General features: G+C 43.6%; 1 protein-coding gene across 1 annotated transcript in view; it reads left to right on the top strand.

The window, feature by feature from the left end:
* Window positions 1-19,381, top strand: part of ascc3 (activating signal cointegrator 1 complex subunit 3) — a 126,055-nt gene that overhangs the window by 70,844 nt on the left and 35,830 nt on the right. Inside the window, exons 12-18 of the mRNA XM_080005073.1 lie at window positions 1,157-1,333; window positions 1,469-1,540; window positions 7,732-7,866; window positions 15,563-15,754; window positions 16,188-16,412; window positions 18,101-18,220; window positions 18,576-18,740. Coding sequence (XP_079861199.1) covers window positions 1,157-1,333; window positions 1,469-1,540; window positions 7,732-7,866; window positions 15,563-15,754; window positions 16,188-16,412; window positions 18,101-18,220; window positions 18,576-18,740 — 1,086 coding nt within the window. The remainder of the gene's footprint in view (window positions 1-1,156; window positions 1,334-1,468; window positions 1,541-7,731; window positions 7,867-15,562; window positions 15,755-16,187; window positions 16,413-18,100; window positions 18,221-18,575; window positions 18,741-19,381) is intronic.

Genomic DNA, 19,381 nt, shown 5'->3' with positions numbered 1-19,381 from the left:
GGATTCCAACAATATCTGCTGACCAGAGACATCACCACCTCCGCCCCCTTCCCCCATCCACCTACACTCAACTTCTTTGCACCTCCGCCTCCTTGATCACTCACCATTCAATTACTGCCACACCTGACAGACTGCTATAATTGATTGTGCCGAAAGGAATTATGTTTGGTGCTCATGATGCCCAAGGCTCTTAAGGTCACATCTTTTAGACACATGAATATGGAAATCCTTGTAAAATATATTGTATTTGTCCCCCTCTTCATGCAAATGCTTCAGCCTGAGCCAGTTATCACTAGACAGTAACCTGCATTTTAATTGCCTTCAATAGCATTCCAGAGTAGAGCCTATGAGTGGCTCTGTATCTAAAGAGCACATGTGATGTCTTAAGCTTACACTAGCCTAGACAAGCCTTTTTGCTTTCATAATTAAATACAAATACGCCAGTATATTGAAAACACGGATTCTCCAAGTTATGTCCAGTCCAGGCCGCTCATACCAAAACACCTTTAATAAAAGTTAAGCTGAGGTGATTCACTCCCTGTAGGTGAGCATAATGTGCGTCTGCAGGCGGAGTGCTGCAGACGTTTGACCGCACTGAGTGAACGTGGAGCCCCACCAGCAGGGATTGGTTAGGCGTTATCTTGATGGGTTGGTTTGACGGGTACTGCATCACATTAAAGGCCTTACCAATCTTTCCTGTCACATCCACAGCATGAGGCACACAGATAGGGCTAGGCGCGCGCGCGCACACACACACACACACACACACACACACACACACACACACACACACTCACATGCGCACACATCCCTCTCCCAGTCGCGTTTGCTGTTTCTCTTTGCACCCGCCGTTCTCTTACCTGTGCACGCACGCGCAGGCACATACTGTACATACATGCACACAACATCTAATCTAGCGCAAACCATTTATTTCATCCACATGTGGCATACATAACTTAGACATTAAAGAACAAAATATCCTCCGGCAAAAGGGAACAACAAGTTCTTTATATTAAGAAAATCGTATCATATTTTTCAGAAAAAAGGTGACCTTTAATGCATTTCCTTTCCTGGCAATTATGTCGCCGGTAAATCAGTGCACTAATCAAGTCTTGCAGCATACTGACAGTTTGATTATGTTTCCTTGTCTCGGAAGGTGGAGTCCACTCAGAGCATGATCAGGATCCTGGGGCTCTCAGCCACTCTGCCCAACTACCTGGACGTGGCCTCTTTCCTCCATGTCAACCCCTACATCGGCCTCTTCTTCTTTGACGGCCGCTTCAGACCTGTGCCCCTGGGGCAGACCTTTGTCGGCATCAAGAGCACCAACAAGGTAAGGGTAATGCGGCCCAGGTCTGTAAGATATTAAAACAAAGGAACCGCGTCTTGAGTTCATCCGTCTACTTTAATTAGGGGCCGTCATTACTTTTTCTAAACTAAAGTTTTTATCTCGTCTTGTCTTGTTTAGATTCAGCAGCTCCATGACATGGAGGAGGTATGCTATGACAAAGTCCTGGAGCAGATCAGAGCAGGCCATCAGGTGAGCTCCCTTGCACGTTCCAAATTCCCGAGATTAAGTCCAGGAAGTGTGCACCCATACCTGCACACCTCAAAGGGTCTTTGTGTGCTCACTCATTCTGTCGAGAAAACAGTAAAGAGAGCATCAAGCAAGTTTATCTTTTTTTTAATTTATTATTATTTTTTTTTTTATAGTTACCAAACTATGATTTCAACTTTGAGTTTGGGAAAAAAAGCAAAAAATATACATGCTGTAAGTGCAGCTTTGCCACCACCTCAAGACACTGATTTTTGATCTTGCCTTTTCAGCGAGGCAAGGTCAATTAGACTCCGGGGGGAAAGAATCAACTACGTTTTTTAAGACATGTACGGTTGAAGGAGGTTCATTTTAACTCCCATCTCAAAACGGTCACACAATTCTTGCCAAGTAATTTCTTTTTTTTTTCTTTTTTTTTTACTGTACTTGTCTTAAACTGAAAGCAATATAAGGTCCCCTGATCTTGGCACAGCATCAGCATAGAACTTATAGTGAGCAAATATTTTTGGAGAGGGTTTTTTCTTTTCATATGACTCGAATCCCTGTATCTTGGTGAAGGATATTTTTTTTTTTTTGCGGGGGTTGAACACCTGCTATCTAAATTCTCTCCTGAATCTCGAGCGCTTTATCGCTCTCAACACATCTCCACTCCACTCCTCTCATCTGCTCTCTTCCCTCCACTCTTCCCTTACTTCCTGCTTCCACTCTACCCACCCCAGAAGCCCTATGGGGAACATGAGGGCTGTGGATTCAACCATCTCCGTTTAGCTCCCATCTGCTCGCTGAGTTGAGCTCCCCATTGAGCGTGGTTATCTGGTCTGCACTATTTTAATACAGAGTTGCACATCCACACAGATCCTTGGACAAACACACACCGACATACACCAAAAAAAACAAAATGCTCAAGCACTGCAGACTTTCATCGACCACATGTCTCTTCTATAAACTGCATGGATCCATTCTGGTCTGTATGTTGTGGACGTACAGTCGGGGCCAGAAACTCCACTGGGCAATGTTTTCCTTGGCTTAATATTAAATTGTTAGAAGTAGCTGTGATAAATATGATTTTCATCTCAAGGAGATGATGGATGAAATTTCCGTTCGGATTAGTTCCCCCGTATCCCCCAGCCCCCCAAACCCCATGCCCTCCTGCTGCGGAAGCTGGCCGGCAGACAGAAGTTTAATAAGCTCAGAAGCCCGCTGGTAACTGACAATGTTGGTTCCGCACAGCGCAGCGATGCTGATAAAACACCTTCAGTAAATAATGTTTACTGCGGCGGTCTCTCCGGGCACCGTGGGCACAAGGTGCACACTTTTGTCTGCTTCAGGCGTGCAACAATGCACGGTTTTAACATTATCCACTGTACGCATGGACAAAGCTAAAACATGTACTTTGTATTCTGCAGCAGAGGAAGATACCAAAGCATCCTTGTAAGACATTTGTGTGCTTTGTTAGTCTTTTATTGAAATCTCGTGAAAAGAAAAAGGACTAGGCATTCACAAAAGCCCAACATAAGCTTTGTATTTTCATATTTACAGAAGACAAATTACATATCCTGGTGCCCAACTGATTCAGGGATAATGGCTTCTGATGCAGTTTGAGTAAATATCTAAATGTTGAAACGTAATTATCGTAATTACGTTATTATCATGGTAACATTCTGAGCAATAGATAATAGTGAAAAGTCATTGTAATGTCATTGTGAAAGTTCAAAGGCTCGGCCTAAAGTTATAGGTACAAATTCAGCCCTTCAATGGTCACACAAGCAGATGGAGACTAATTCATTTTGTTCTGAGCGGTTCAGGCTCTCTGCAAGGGATGTTCAGGACAGGCCCCTGCCTGCGTTACATTTTAGTAAGCAGAGTCTGATTTACCGTTCGTTTTACTGGCCAAATTTACAAGGAAGCTACACCTTTTTTCATTTGCCTGAGACACATTCCCAAATCCCACATCGATGGGGAAAGATAAAAAAGATTCAATAAAAGATTCAAAGAACAGAGTCACAGTGATGAAAGTACATACACTAAAATAACTAACTTGGCTGCATTGACGATGATGCATTAAGTTAAAAAGTTAAACTTTTTTTTTGTTGTTGCATTCAGTTAGGGCTGCACAATGAATCGTATATTAATCGCAACGTCGACATTGGCCTCCACAATTAATTGATCGTGGCCGGGGGGGGTGCGATTTATTTTCTTCCAATTTGTCCAATATCTGCCCCGTCTCCGCATCCAATTCGCATTAATGATACGCCTGCGCCGACACGCCCACAAAGTTTTGCACATGTATGCATCCATGTGTGGCAAAGTAAGTAATCCGTGCATCCACGTGCCTGCAGGAGCCCGTTGCAAGCTCCGTGGAGCACGCACACACAAACAGGCTCCGCTCACATGGGACACACAGGGCTTTTTTAGTTTTGTTCAATAGGGAAAAAGTAATTGCATCTAAAATAATAAAAACACACTGTTTAGGCTGTTTTTTTCTTGCAATATACCTGCAGGTTTAATGTAACTGTTTGTGATAAATTACTTTAATTTGGTGCCATGTGGTGGCATTCTTTTTTTCGTAAAATGTAATTATTGTTTGTTTATTATTATTTTATTTATATATATATATATATATATATATATATATATATACATACATACAGTGCTGCTTAAAAGTATGTGAACCCCTTGAGCAGTTTAGATGTTTACCATGATTTCCATATTTTATCATCACCAGTTTTTATGTATGAAATGTCAGATATATGTTTATCAATTGCATGTACTTGTGTAGTGTGACTTGTTTAAGTAGCCCAAAAACTACATGAAACATGGAATTAGTGTATGTGCAAAAGTAAGTGAACCCCCCCAGCTGCATTGGTTAAGTCAAGCAGGTAACAGACTCAGGTCAAACACATTTGGGTGCTGATTTAATCATTTAAGCAGACCAATGAAATGAGACATCCTTGGGAAAGGGTTTTGCCTGCACTAATTAAAAGAGAGAGGAAACCAACCAAACCACTGTGGCCCCATACAAATCAACAATGCCGAGAGGAAAGGAGATATCCGAGGACCTGAAGAAGAGGGTAGTGACAGCCCATCAGTCTGGGGAGGGCTGGGGAGGGCTATAAGACCATCTCCAAAAGATTCCAGCTCCATCCATCCACTGTAAGACAAATAATTTGCAAATGGAGGGCCTTCAACATGACAGCAACGCCGCCTAGAAGTGGACGCCCATCAAAACCATCACCCAGAAGCACCAGAAGAATAATAAATCAGGTAAAGGCCAACCCACACATCACCTCTAGAGAGTTTCAGACCTCTCTGGTAGCATCTGGGACAAATGTGCATGCGTCTACAATCAGATGAAAATTGAATAGCCATGACATTCATTGCTTGGGTTGCTAGAAGGAAGCCTCTTCTCTCAAAAAAGAACAAAGCTGCCCGTTTCAACTTTGCCAACTTTGCACTTGGACAAACCAGAGGTCTTCTGGAAGTCCATTCTCTGGACAGACGAGTCCAAAATGGAATTATTTGGTCACAATCAAAACCACCGTGTTTGGAGAAAAGCCAACACTGCATATGAAGAAAATAACCTCCTCCCAACAGTGAAGCATGGTGGTGGAAATGTGAAGGTCTGGGGCTGCTTTTCTGCTTCTGGACCTGGACGACTCCACATTATCCAAGGAACCATGTATTCTCAGGCGTATCAACAAATTCTTGACCAGAATCTCCTGCCATCAGTCAGGGAGTTGAAGCTGGGACGAAAATGGATTATGCAACAAGACAATGACCCAAAGCATTCCAGCAAAACTACAAAGGAATGGCTTCAGAGAAAGAGGATTCGTACTCTGGATTGGCCCGGTCAAAGTCCGGACCTTAATCCAACTGAAATGTTGTGGCAAGACCTGAAGAAGTTGGTACATACCAGATGTCCCCCCAACCTCTCTCAACTGGCTGAGTTCTGCAAGGAGTGGGCAAAAATCCCCATAAGCAGATGCGAGAGACTGGTTTGTGGTTACTGAAGATGTTTGGTTGAAGTAATGGCTGCGAAAGGAGGAGCCACAAGCTACTAATAAAAGGGTTCACATACTTTTGCACATATTACATTTTCAGTTTTTGTGAAATAAACCACCTTTGTTGAATGAAATAATGAAAATATATCTCTTTGTGTGTGTGTGTGTGTGTGTGTGTGTGTGTGTGTGTGTGTGTGTGTGTGTGTGTCCATTGTTTGGAAGGTGTGCTTTGCAAATTGGGATTTGGATGTATGTCTAATAAGGTTATTTTAATGTTTTTCACAAAAAAAGTGACCATGTCTGGGGGGTTCACAAACTTTCAAGCAGCACTGTGTGTGTAAATATATATATCTATATATATATAGATATAGATATAGATATAGATAGAAAAAAAGTCCTATTTTGATTCAAAGATTTGTACATTTGAGTTTATTTATTTATAGATTCATAAAATACATTATTATTGTGAAGGCAGTTTTCTGTTGATTTACAGAGTGCAATAAAATAATTGTGTTCCCAAAATGGATGAATAATCGTGATGACAATATTGGGCAAAATTGTTGTGATCATCATTTTAGCCATTACCCTGCATCTATACATTCAGTCAAAGGGAAGACTTTCCAGAGCATGAAAATGATCAGATAAATAAAAAATTAATAAATACAGTATATTTGAGCTCACACCACTAACGCCAACACATTGTGGCGTATCATATCATCACATCAGCTTTGCATGCATACCCCAGAAGGCAAGGTATCAGTCCGTCCAGGAAATTGTGCTTTTTTTTTCGCAGTGTAAATTTGCTAATTTAATGCAAATTAAACTAATCCCCGCAATATTTTCAGAGAGCCTTGAATTTTGTAAAACTGCTGATACCTTTCTGCTTAAAATGGCCCAATCAACAGACCCCTTGAACTATTTAACCTAAAAGTTAAATTTATAGACTTTTTACTGGAACCCGAGCAAAAGCAGACTTTTGTTTTTGTGTAACTTTAAGCTTTTGGTTCTAACCTCCAGAATACGATAAAGTACTGAAGAACAACTAGAATATTTCCAGTTGTTACGATTGATATGCAGAGTACATATTATCAAAGGAAGTGATTACACTTTACTCTTTCTTCATTGGTAGTGGTTAGGCAACACTGTGATATCTCACCCTGTGTTGCAGCTTTGGACTCAAGAATACTTGAGGCAGGACTGTTCATTGATAGACTGTGTTTATTGACACGGCCAAGATGAAAATAATGACACTGGAAAGATTGATGTCTCACTCTTGAGATTGACTCATAAGATTGATGTCTCACTCATGAACCCCCATTTCAGCCCTGCTTTCGCTGTTACACTATTATGTTGGAAACATAGAGGCAATGAAATCTTCCATCACCCCTGACCATGCAAAGTGACTTTAGGAGTAGTTTTAGGTATTTAAATTGAAGACATTCCACCCCCTAAGTTTTTTTTCCCCACACATGCGACATGTTCTGTTATACAATTTTCATAAGTTGTGGACAGCAGAAGTCCATTTTATACTTTTTTGTTCACCTCACCATCGCCATCCCTGCTCCTGTCTCCTAGTTTCCTCCATTTTGCTTCTACGACCTCTCCATCGCCTCCTCTTTGTGACTCAACTGGCTCTTGCCTGTTGAATGGGGAGAACAATCGTCAGCTGAAGCATGGACCAGGAAATCGTGTCTATTTCAAACTCCACTGAATTCGATTAACGGGTTTGTTATGGACGCCTGTTTGTGTTTAATGGGCAAATCAGAACCCTCCTGTCACCTACGAAAGCAATAAGATGATGTTAGGATCCCCTGTCGCTGTTGTGCTGTGATGAAGGGTTTTTTAACTTTGAATTTGATCGATTTGATTTCTATAAAAAACATTTTTTTTTAATAAAGTAAGGTTCGGCATTTAAGGTTTCAATCTGCCGTCGGGCTTCGCCAGAGTTGAACTGTCGAATGCTGTCAAGCAGATCTTCTCCGCCTACATGTTCCTTACTGCAGCGCCACTTAGTCTTCTGCTGCCAGACATTTTCTACAGGGTCCGTTTGTTTGCGAGCAAAATCCTTTTGTGGTCTCACACTCGGTGTATTTTTGATATCTTCATCCTGGTTTATACAAGTTTTTACTATTTACTTGAATTGACTTTATTACTTCCATGACCCATGTGTTCCAGGTGATGGTGTTTGTCCATGCCCGTAATGCCACAGTGAGGACTGGCATGGGGCTCATTGAGATGGCAAAGAACCGTGGGGAGTCGTCCTTCTTCCAGTCAGACCATGGCCCAGACTATGGCCAGTGTGAGAAACAGGTATTCTATAAGCAGTCACAGCATCCTATACTGAGCTTCACTAAACTTCAATTGATTCAGCTATATCTATACTAATTGCACACATACAGTATGGGCAATAACTGAATGTTAATATTCGAATAAAGATGTATTGTTATTATGATTATTTCCTTATTTTATTTATTAGATATTGTACTCTTCCCCAAATCATCTTGCTTGATTCAGCCTTTTGTAGGCTGAATCAAGCCCACGGGCCACATCTTTGTCACCCCTGCTTTAAACAGTGTTTTAGAATAAATGCACATGTGCTGTCTCAATTATTGAGCTATGATCTGCCGCCAATTTCCTGAAAAAGTTCCAAAAACGCTTTGTGACGTCCATGCCAGAGCAGGGGCTATTTCTGTTGTTCCTGGGCAGGGTATTTATTTATGACATTCCAATAGAGAAAAAGTGAACTGGTGGAGAGCTAAGTGAAATTGAGGTCATGCACCTCTTTAGAGCTGCCCTGTTCCGCTGGGAGCAGTAAACAAAAGGAGAAAAGCATGCATATAAAACTCAGAGAAAGGGTCCATCCCGGTGGAAATTAACCTCACCAAAAACTACTGAAATTCATGACCCCTGCCAGGGCGGGTAATTAACAAATTACAGTACATCAAGCAGCGCGGATATCCCCGGAAATCAACTCTCAAGAAAATGAGCCTGCGATCTGATTATTGTACGACGTTGATTGTAGTTCTAGGTTACTTTGGTATAAGTCATACCCAGCGACGAAATGTCAAAATAAATTGTGCAGAGCGGCTGTAGAGAGAGCGTAATTATCACACACCCCCTAACGGCCATACAGAGAATGAAAATACGAAGAGGAGCTCTTCAACTACAAGACTACAGCTAAATGAGTCTGATCAAGACGCTTGCATCTATTTAAAAGATTAAATCGATTGAGTGCTCCGGTGCCTTCTCTGGTTTCACTCCTGCTTAAGAAGCCCAGAGATGCTGCTCTGTGCAGAGATTGATAGACGATCAACACTCACACTGGACGAATACGCTGAAAACATGTGTTGATCACTTCCTCCAGTCACTCTCCACCAACAGTGGAGGAAGTACTCAGATCTTTTACATCAGTAAAAGTACAAATACGACGAGACAAAATTGCTCCAGTAAATGTGAAAGTACCACATTGACATTTGACTTTTGTCAAAACGAATTGTCTTTCAATGTACTGAAAGTTCATTTATAAAGTACAGTATTAAAAGTAAAAGTACTCGTCATATCCAATGCTCTGATATAACCAAACCTATAATACGACATCAAGTGCCACTGTAAGGGTTTTTTTTCCTGCAAATGACTGCTCATGCAGATCCTGATTACAACAAAAATTGTATAAGGAGGTGTCATAGTAATTTACGAGCATATAAACCTAATAAATCATTGATGAGCAATCCTATATCAGCAGTTTGATAGATCCAGTCACAGATTTTTTTTTTCTTTGCCTCTTGCTTTCGATATGCATATGAATATAAATGCAGATTGTTTTTTAAACCTTAAGGTAACAGGACTGTACGAGAAATGCAGTAGAGGAAAAATAATAGATATTTGCTTCGTTCAGATAGTTTACAAATATACTTGAGTAGTTGCCACCATGGCTGTCCACCGCATAGTATCTAGTGCACACTATGGCATTTATCGCTCAAAAAGGTAGAAATTCTCTCATCGGATCACAACGGCAGGCCTGACAGGGCGGCCGCTGAGAGTTCACCGGTCATTCACCATAACTCGGAGCAATAAGCTCCCTATAACGCTGCTTTTATTTCCGCGGCGCAAAGGTAGGCATATACGGGACAAAGGAGAAAAGAGTGGGAGGGAGGACGAGTGTGAAAGTGTGCAAAACCGCCTGACGTGCCCGTAGGTAATTAATGGCCTCTGCGCTTTGGGAGCACACAGTAGGCGGAGCCGCAGTTCCCCTCTTGAGGACGGTCAGTCGAGACTCCCAACTCCCATGTTTAAAATCTCTTGCTCCAACAGAAGGCGGCGTGATAAATTTAGCAACCTTTTCCTCTGTTCCCTGGGGCCGAGCCAAGATTGATGTGCCTCTAATCTCTTCTCTATTTAAATGGGATATGTACGTACACAAATCAGATCACTTTTCATGCTTGCTAAAACTGGAAATAGAGACGAGAGATTACAGCACTGGGAATAAAAATGTCGCGTCGTGGCCTGGTTAGTGTTTTCCACACACTCATTTGGGGCAGTGTATGTGTGTGTGGGTTTTGTGTGTGTGCGTGCGTGCGTGCGTGCATGCGCGTACACACGCAACCACATAGTATAGGTCCATAGGGTAACGCTTATGTTGGTTGATTTATTTTGTCCTGTATTATTGGTGCTAACAGTAGCACCAGAAACCAGCGTAACCTCCTCCTCTCATGTAACAGAGTGCTAAGTAGCACCAGGTTCCATTACTCGTTCTTTCTGAGTGTCTGTCTGTCCAGTCTCTTCTGGCGAGAGTGGAGGGGGGAGACCAGGCTGATCCCACTCTAAGCCCTCACAGAGATAATGCATGGCTTATTTGCGCTCTGGAAATTGCCCTGCATTAATATTTATAGGTGCTTTTTAATATATATATATATATATATATATATATATATATATATATATATACACGATATGCATATGTGGTGAAATGAAGCACCTCTGAGGTCAGTCCTATAATTTAGCATTTATTTATCCTGCTTTAAAAGTCAGAAGTGATTCCACTATTTTTCCTCTCCTAATGTTCATTAATTGGCTTTATCTTGGGGGTTGGAGAGGCTGTCAATCAAGCTTAGATATCTTAATGCACTTGAATAAATTCTCGTTATAAAATGTGTTTTTTCGCTAAGCTCATGCCTGTAGTCCAATGTTTATGTAAAAAGAGTGAAAAACGTTCTAATTAATCAGCTTTTACCAAGTTGTTTAACTACAGTCATGCCCTTCGATTTCTGTGTGCACTTGTGAAGTTTTGGTTTTGTGTATGAGTGTTGGGATTTAATTGGCCTGGAAGAAAATCCTTTTAGTTTTTCTGTGCGGGTGTGACCAGGGGAGATAGATGTATTTAGGTGTTCTCAGCCACAGTGAAAAGCTGCTGGAAATGCAGTTTGTTCTCTGGGTCTTTCCCATTAGCTTTGTATGTCATCTCAGTTTAGTTCTGACATTCAGCGTCTGTTTGTTGGCTTTTTCAATACGTGACATGCACTCAAACTGAAACTGCGTGCGGTGTTTATGTAAATTGCATGTACTTCTCCCCCATTACGGACATGGTCTTTTTGACGAAGGCGAGCTCCAGAATCCAGAATTCCCCGTCGCCCTCGCTCGCCCACTTCACCGCTCACAGAACCTCGGACCGTAGCTCTCCCACTAACGAGCACCTAAAGCCACGCCAAGGTTCATTTATCCTCCCCCATCCGCCCTCTTCTCCCCCCACTCCAACGTCTCCTTTTAAGCTCCCTTACCGGCTCTCATCTCCTCTCTTTATCTTATTTACAGTTGCTTATTTGTGGGCTTTTTTTTCCCCCCAAATGAAAGGTGTTTGTCATTGATTGTTTCAGATTAAACGGCAGCTCTACCATAGAGGTTAAGAGACACCTAGTGGCTCCACCGACACATTGCACGAAGCACATTGTGCATCCAAAGTGAACCATTGAATACAATTGAAACCTTAGATGTGGAAGACATTAAGAAGATTTGTCTTTTATATATATATATATATATATATATATATATACACATAATCGGTTCACATCAGTACACTGCACAATTGTATTTCAAATATTTGTGTGGGGAGCTGTACTATCAGAAAGCGTATTGAGTTTGTGAAGAGCTGCTTTAGCGAAGGCAGAGCGTGCAGACAGCGCACAGACGCCGCGCTGAAAAGACCATCGCTTTGCCGCGATGTGGAGATCTCACGGGCCCCTTCACTTTCAACTCATCCCGCTGCCGGCTCTTTTGATGTGCGGGGGTTTCATGTCACGCCGCTTGACGAGATGTCTCTGCGAGAGAGACGCCGCTGACGCCTCCGGGGACTTCACAGTTCGGCTCATTAATATCTCTGTTTGCTTTCATTTGCTTGCTATTTTTACAAGGCTAACTGTTTTATTGTGTTTGATCTGTGACAGTCTGTCACAATAGCCAAACTAATACCCCCGCTACAAAGACCGATCAACAACAATGAATCTTAAGCACAAAAGCCGGTGGATATAGGCACTGAGTGTGGCGTGACAGACACACACATACGAGAAAAAGCAGGGCCTCAAATAGAAAAGGTACACTGTATCGCACCCATACACATGTGGAGCGAAAACTCCAAATACTCCTACACAGAGACCGATTATTTTGGTACAGTACAATGGCTCATCCGCAGTCCCGTAGCCTGAGGGAGCGGTCGGCCATGTTATCATGGTAATGCATATCGAGTCCATTTTCCTGTTTAAGTGCTTCATCATCAGCATTAAAACAGCTGACTGGAGCCCCAACTGTTCTGCCGCGCCACCCGCTGCATATACCTCCAGATACAACATAAAGGGAGCACCGTCGTATGCTGCCTTTCATCTCCTCTTGTCTACACACACATACAAACGCATAGACACGCATACACACACACAGCGCCCATGTGTACATGCAAACACCTAGGTAAAAAAAAAACGGACTAAAAAAAGCATACTGAAGGACATGTTTCCCGACAAACTGATGTTGACTGCTACATGGTATGCGAGGCGGTTCCATTAGGTTGCTGACAGTGACAGAGAGAGCGAGAGAGAGAGAGCGAGAGAGAGAGTGAGTGTCTGTGGATCGAGTGGAAGCTCGTCCTCCCACTCGCTCGCGGCCCATCCAGCGTTTTAAAAGCCTGTCAGAACAAAGGGCAAATATTATGACTGTGAAGGGCCAACGAAATGAAATCAACAATTAGCCACACTGCCTCGATTTGGCTAAGTAGGTGATCACTGGATTGCGCAACAAGCGGTGGCCCGAGCGGGGGCGGGATTTGCGTGGGTGGTGCGATGACACCGGAGTCATTTATCTGGCGTTCAGCATCACCGAGCTGGGAGTATAGTTTGTTGTCTCTGTGGTGAGGAGAGATGGGCTGATACTGATCAGGGTCTTGTGTTATTGGTGGCATTCCAGGGTAATACAGGGTCTCAGTATTAGACCATAACCTCTACAAAAAATAAATGTTGATTATTAAAGAAAAACAGATTTATTTTCTGCTTTGTTTCTTTGACACATAGTATCACGCTTGATGACTGTCGTAGTGAAACTAATGGTCTATGCTGTTCAGAAAATGCTTGGTATTGGTCAATAATTGAGGGGAGTTAAGGATTGAGAATCGATTCTGGCGGTAATTAACTGCCATCATTACACCTGTAATGGTCACTGAAACCCAGACTTGTGATCCCCTTGTTCTTCTATTGTGATGTTTGGGCTCAAGAGTGAATCACGAACGCAGAGATTCCGTGTCCGCTTACCAGTTTGCCAGCTTCCAAAAACAGGTCTAAACTATGAAGTGAAACAGAGATTTCCCCACAAAATGAAAGTTAAATAAGTTGGAAATAATATGTAGTGTATTGACTGTTTATTGACTTGCTACAGTGTCTGGTAGAGACTGAGATGAATGCACGGATGGATGAATAGAAAGACAGGTAGGTGCATAGATAGATATATCATCAATTCACCATGGTTGTCGTATATCAATAAAACATACACAAATTAAAAGCCGCAAGCAACCCTGTACAGGTAGCCTGGGAACCAGACCAATCTGCAGCTCATGTTTCATTTGCTCTGGCAGAATGCGTCTAGCCACCCTCCCATTCAAACAGGTCTCCACCCGACCTTGCCAGGGTCGGGCCAATCACAACCGTTTATCTAATATGGGGCAGGTTTGATACGAGGACGATGCAGAGGAGGGCCGTTGAGGCATTTTCGTAAACAACCAAGATGGCTGCCGCTGATGTGGCGCGATCTGTTGAATCCGCTATCGCGGCACGGATGTTGGTGTGTAGTTGGCTATACACATACACAAGTGTTAGACTAAGTGGATGGTATATCTTCTCTAAAAATGTGTTTGCCGTACTTTGGACAGGATTTGTTAAAAGTTTAATTTACCAACATTCTCGCTCAGCACTACGTCACACGTTTGGTTGCTCTGATTGGTGGTAGGTTTATCCAATTACATCCAGAGACATTTTAGTCTGCACCCATTGGTAACGGCCCTTGGAAATTGGGATGGATGGATGGGTGAAGGGTGGCCTTAGTCGGGCGCCCCCACCGCCCGTTCCGTCCTCCATCCACCCATGCGGATCTTCCTCGCAGAAGGCCCTGATGGCGGCTGATCAGGATCTTTTGGCCCTGCCACCTCCAATCTGGCTGCCGGTGCTGTACACATTGGCTCACCTCGGAATAGAAGCTGCGGGCACGGTCGTAACACACTGTGGCATCTCAAAGCAAAAGTAATGCAGCCCTCACATTTCAATTAGCCCCCACCTCGTGTGCGAGCACACACACACACACACACACACACACACACACACACACACACACGGGAGCCATCTTACCTGGGCTGCGGCTTTCGACAGCACATTGTGAGCGAGGGAGGAGCATCTGTCTATCCTCCTCTACAGCAGCACTCTCTCATGGGCTCTATAGCACTCTTTTGTTTTTCCGAGACATACAGCACATTAGGCAGCACAGCGGGGCTGCACCGTACGTAGAGTTACATCATTTTTTATGGTGATTTCCAGATGGTAACAATATGTTATAATTTGTGTCTTCAGTTTATACAGGGGGAAAAAAGCTGAAAGAAAGCATGGCATCATTGCAAACCTTTTATTATTACGGCTTAGTGCTGAGGATGGAGGTGATATAGTGATTATGCATGGATGTCGATAGAATTCTCTAGATTGTAATAGCTTAAATAATAAATAAAACCCAATGCGATGTTGTCATAACTCAATAGGTTATCGACACGATGCCGCAAATAATATACACCTTTGTGTCATGGAACAAACATAAATTTAGTACAGACATTCAAACTCCAATTCAACCATCTGTTTTGGTTTTTTTCTTTTCTCCCAATGTGACATAATAATAATCTGACAGTTGAACCCCTATCGTTTCTGACCTCGAGGTTGAGACGTCATCGAGAAGAACCTCTGTGTGACTTGTAGCTTCACTCTGAGACGCTTGCCTCTCTGCTGAAGTTGTGGTCGTTAATAGAGACATTGACTTAAACCAAGGGCAGTTGCCTGCTCTAATGGGCTTTCTACCAGACCCGCGCAGCCCTGACCTCTTCTTTAGACAACCAGAGAGCGGGCGAGAAAGAGAGAGACAGAGACAGAGATAAAGCTCTTTGACGAGGAAGCCCTTATGGTCCGAACAGGTCCTGACCTCTCCCTCCCCCAACACACATCTCAATCGTTTCATTTCGCCCTATCTACACCTGCTATGTCTCTATGTATCTTATTATTTAAAAAAAGTAATGGCTGTCAACCCTCGACCCCGCCCATAATGCTTTTCTTCTCCAAAAATCCCATTATAATTTTGAATAAGCTGGGATCTTTTGATAGTTCCCTGCTAATTTCACCCTGAAAATGAGGCCTGACAAAAATGAATTGGACCCGTCCTTTTTTCTTTTACATCACTCGCCTTTTCCTGTGATTGACATACTCTGTTTTTTCTCCCGTCACCACAGATCCAGCGCTCCAGGAACAAGCAGATGCGTGAGATGTTCCCGGACGGATTCGGGATCCACCACGCCGGCATGCTGCGCTCGGACCGCACCCTGATGGAGACCATGTTCTCCCGGGGATACCTGAAGGTGCTGGTGTGCACGGCCACGCTGGCCTGGGGTGTCAACCTGCCCGCGCACGCCGTCATCATCAAGGTGCAGCTGAGCCCTTTTGGCTTTTTCGTCTTCTCTGTTCATTCCGGGGGGTCGGAAATTCAAACGACCTGGGGGCCACTGGCCAGGTTGTCTCCTCCAGCGAGGAACATTAAAGAAAAAACAAACTGTTCCATGTTTTTGAAAATCTTCTGTTATGTTTTATTCTGTTTCATGTTGTACAGACCCCTGGTTGGTTCTGTTTTTCTTTATCTGTCATGAGATACTGGACACGGAAATGAGCAGAGGCCTCTCTAGTCGATACTACCATGATTCCTACCTATTCAAGTAGTACTGCCATTCTGCAAATTTTGAATTTACCAATAATTACAATTTGACTTTGAGTTTTTGACAATTTCAAAAACTCTATAAAACAATTATGTTCCCTGAGAGGTGGTGCGCTCTGACCCCCTGCCTCTTGTTTCTGTGGCAACAGGGCACGCAGATCTACGACGCCAAGCGCGGCACCCTGGTAGACCTGGGCATCCTGGACGTGATGCAGATCTTCGGCCGAGCCGGGCGGCCCCAGTTCGACAAGCACGGCGAGGGCACCATCATCACCACGCACGACAAGCTGAGCCACTACCTCACGCTGCTGACGCAGCAGAACCCTATCGAGAGCCAGTTCCTGGACAGCCTGTCGGACAACCTCAATGCCGAGGTATAAATCCACTCATTTTAACACTCATGTCTCATTATTTTCTGTTTAGGTTCATATTTTTTGAGGCGATTTTGAGGGGAGACCTTGTCGTAAACAAATAATTTTGGCCAGGGTCTTTCCATCCCATACCTATTTACAGCAGCTTGCAAATTGTCAGTTCCACTCCGGTTCTTTGCTCCCAGTGTGTAACAAATAAAGATCTAACTAGTCCCGTCACATGGTGGTTGATCTCGCACCTTGTCGCAAATTTTAACTTCAAGGAAACAAACACAAAATTAGGAACATGTCTTGTTTGGCGGTCTGGTGAACACCAGAGAGTACATCACATCCTGGATGCATTTAACTCAAATAATATAAAATCTGAGAACTACAGATGATTCTTCCAAAACCTGCAATTCTGTGCTTTAATTAGTTGAACTTTCTTCAACTATAAGCCTTTTTTAACATTAATTTGACATATTTCACTGTTGATGGTGGGATGGTGGGACAGTGCATTGCACTGCTGCCTCACAGCAAGAAGGTCCTGTTCGATTCCCGCCTGGGGCACTGTGCTCCGGGCGGGTTATCTCCCAAAAAGGAGCCTTTCTGTGTGGAGTTTGCATGTTCTCCCCGTGCTCACATGGGGTTTCCTCCACCTAACATCAGAAAGGACCCCCACTAAAATCATGCACACATCATCATCTGACCAGCGTTTGACACTCATCACCTGGTCCCTGGGCGCGTCAACGAATGCTGCCCACTGCTCCTGGCTGTCCCGCCTGGAGGAAGGATAAGCCAAGGATGGGTTAAATGCAGAGGCCACATTTCACTGGCCACCATCCAAAGGGTGTGTGCGTGTGCGTGTGCGTGTGCGTGTGCGTGTGCGTGTGCGTGTGCGAGTGTGTGTGTGTGTGTGTGTGTGTGTGTGTGTGCATGCATGTGTTGTAGTGTGGTGTGCTGTGTGACAATTAAAGATTCTTCTTCTTAGTGGGTGGTCCGTTAATGGCCGCGGTGGAAATACCAAGGGCTGAATTTACATACAAGTTGCACCTGCAGTCTGGCCAAAATGAACATCTGATTTATTAAGGCAGCAGCTCATTATGCAGTCAGCGGAATAAGCAGTGGCATTTTGTGTGTGTGTGTGTGTGTGTGTGTGTGTGTGTGTGTGTGTGTGTGTGTGTGTGTGTGTGTGTGTGTGTGTGTGTGTGTGTGTGTGTGTGTGTGTGTGTGTGTGTGTGTGTGTGTGTGTGTGTGTGAAGCAGAGCTCCTTTTTCTGATTTTTTTTCTGCAATTTCTGAATGTGGAGCTCCGAACCAGCTTGAGAATTGGGGAAAAAGAAAAAAAAGTGATCAATTCAGTGATGCTGAAATAAAAGATAGTTATTTATGAAGTCACACCAAACATCTTGGTTGTTGTACAGCACAACCTAATATCAAAGCATGTGTAGATGGCACTGGTAAGGTTCCAAATGCTGCTGCCGCAATCTGCTTTTACATGTCCTTGAAAAGTTATCTCTGAAATGCACATGATAAGTACACTTTGCAAAGACATGAAAGGTTTGCTTGAGATGAGAAGCAGATCTGGACTCGAGACGGCGCCAAAGCAGACTGCAATGTTCCCAGCCATCCAAAAGGTGGTGCCAGAGACTTGTTACGGCTGTGACCTGATATTTAGTCTCTTTCTCTTCTCCTTTCCCCTCGTCCGTTTAGATTGCCCTCGGCACCGTCACTAATGTGGAGGAGGCGGTGAAGTGGCTCAGCTACACCTACCTCTACGTGCGCATGAGGGCCAACCCGCTGGCCTACGGGATCAACCACAAGGCCTTCCAGGTCAGAGGTCAGGGACTGCAGTGCCACGCCAGTCCCTCTGCTCGGTCTGACTTGTCGGTCCATGGTTCTGTTTCTGTCACCGCTTTGTCTTTTCGTCCCGTCTGCCCCTCCGCTCGTTCTCTTTCCGTCCTTGTGTCTGAACGACCTGAGAACTCGTCATGTGACCTGTCACTGAAGCACCATCTCCCTCTGATCCACCCTTCTCTCTTCCTTGAACCCCCTGTGTGTGTGTGTGTGTGTGTGTGTGTGTGTGTGTGTGTGTGTGTGTGTGTGTGTGTGTGTGTGTGTGTGTGTGTGTGTGTGTGTGTGTGTGTGTGTGTGTGTGTGTGTGTGTGTGTGTGTGTGTGTGTTCCAGATGGATCCAGGCCTGGAGCTCTACAGGAGGGAGCTGGTGGTGGAGTCGGGCCGGAAGCTGGACAAAGCGCGCATGATCCGCTTTGAGGAGCGCACTAACTACTTTGCCTCGACCGACCTGGGCAGGACGGCCAGCCACTTCTACATCAGATACAACACCATAGAGGTGGGGCTGTTCCTCTCTATTTCCCCAGTAAAGGGATTTCTTGGGGAAAGGCTCGTTTGTAAAGTCTCCCGTTATCGTGATCAAATTTCCCTTCTTAAAAGTACGAAAGCCTATTGTTAAAGTTTTATTGTCAAATAAAAATGAATAAAAATGCAGCACCAGCATTGTGAAAGTAGCTGTTATGAAATATTCATATTAATAATAACCAAATATTTACCTCTTGAATATTTCAACATTTATGTTATTTTATTATTCATCAATTTCATAATTTCATCTTGAGTCATTTTGTCCTCCATACTTAAGTTGTAATAGTCGTAAATCAACTTAAATTTGGTTTGGAAGGGGACATCCTGGTGGGTACCATCTAGGCAAAATGCCTAATCCAGCCTGCGGTCATTTGTTGCGTGTATCTCCCTCTCTTTCATCCCCATTTCCTGTCTCCTCACACAAAATAAATGTAACTATGTCTATGCTCATATAGCCACATTTAGTATTTCTCTCAGTTTATTTTTGGCAAAGAAAAATAAATATTTCAGTGAAACACAAAAGGATGCGCGCACACGTGCAGTACGTGTGTGGTCCTTTGCATTATTTTGGTTTCCTAATGAATGAATGTCCCTTTCTATGCTGTTGCTATTGAA

The sequence above is a fragment of the Zeus faber genome, assembly GCF_960531495.2.
Source record: "Zeus faber genome assembly, chromosome: 8".
NCBI classification, from domain to species: domain Eukaryota; kingdom Metazoa; phylum Chordata; class Actinopteri; order Zeiformes; family Zeidae; genus Zeus; species Zeus faber.
The sequence above is the reverse complement of the archived record's forward strand: the minus strand, read 5'-3'. Positions and strand labels throughout refer to the sequence as shown.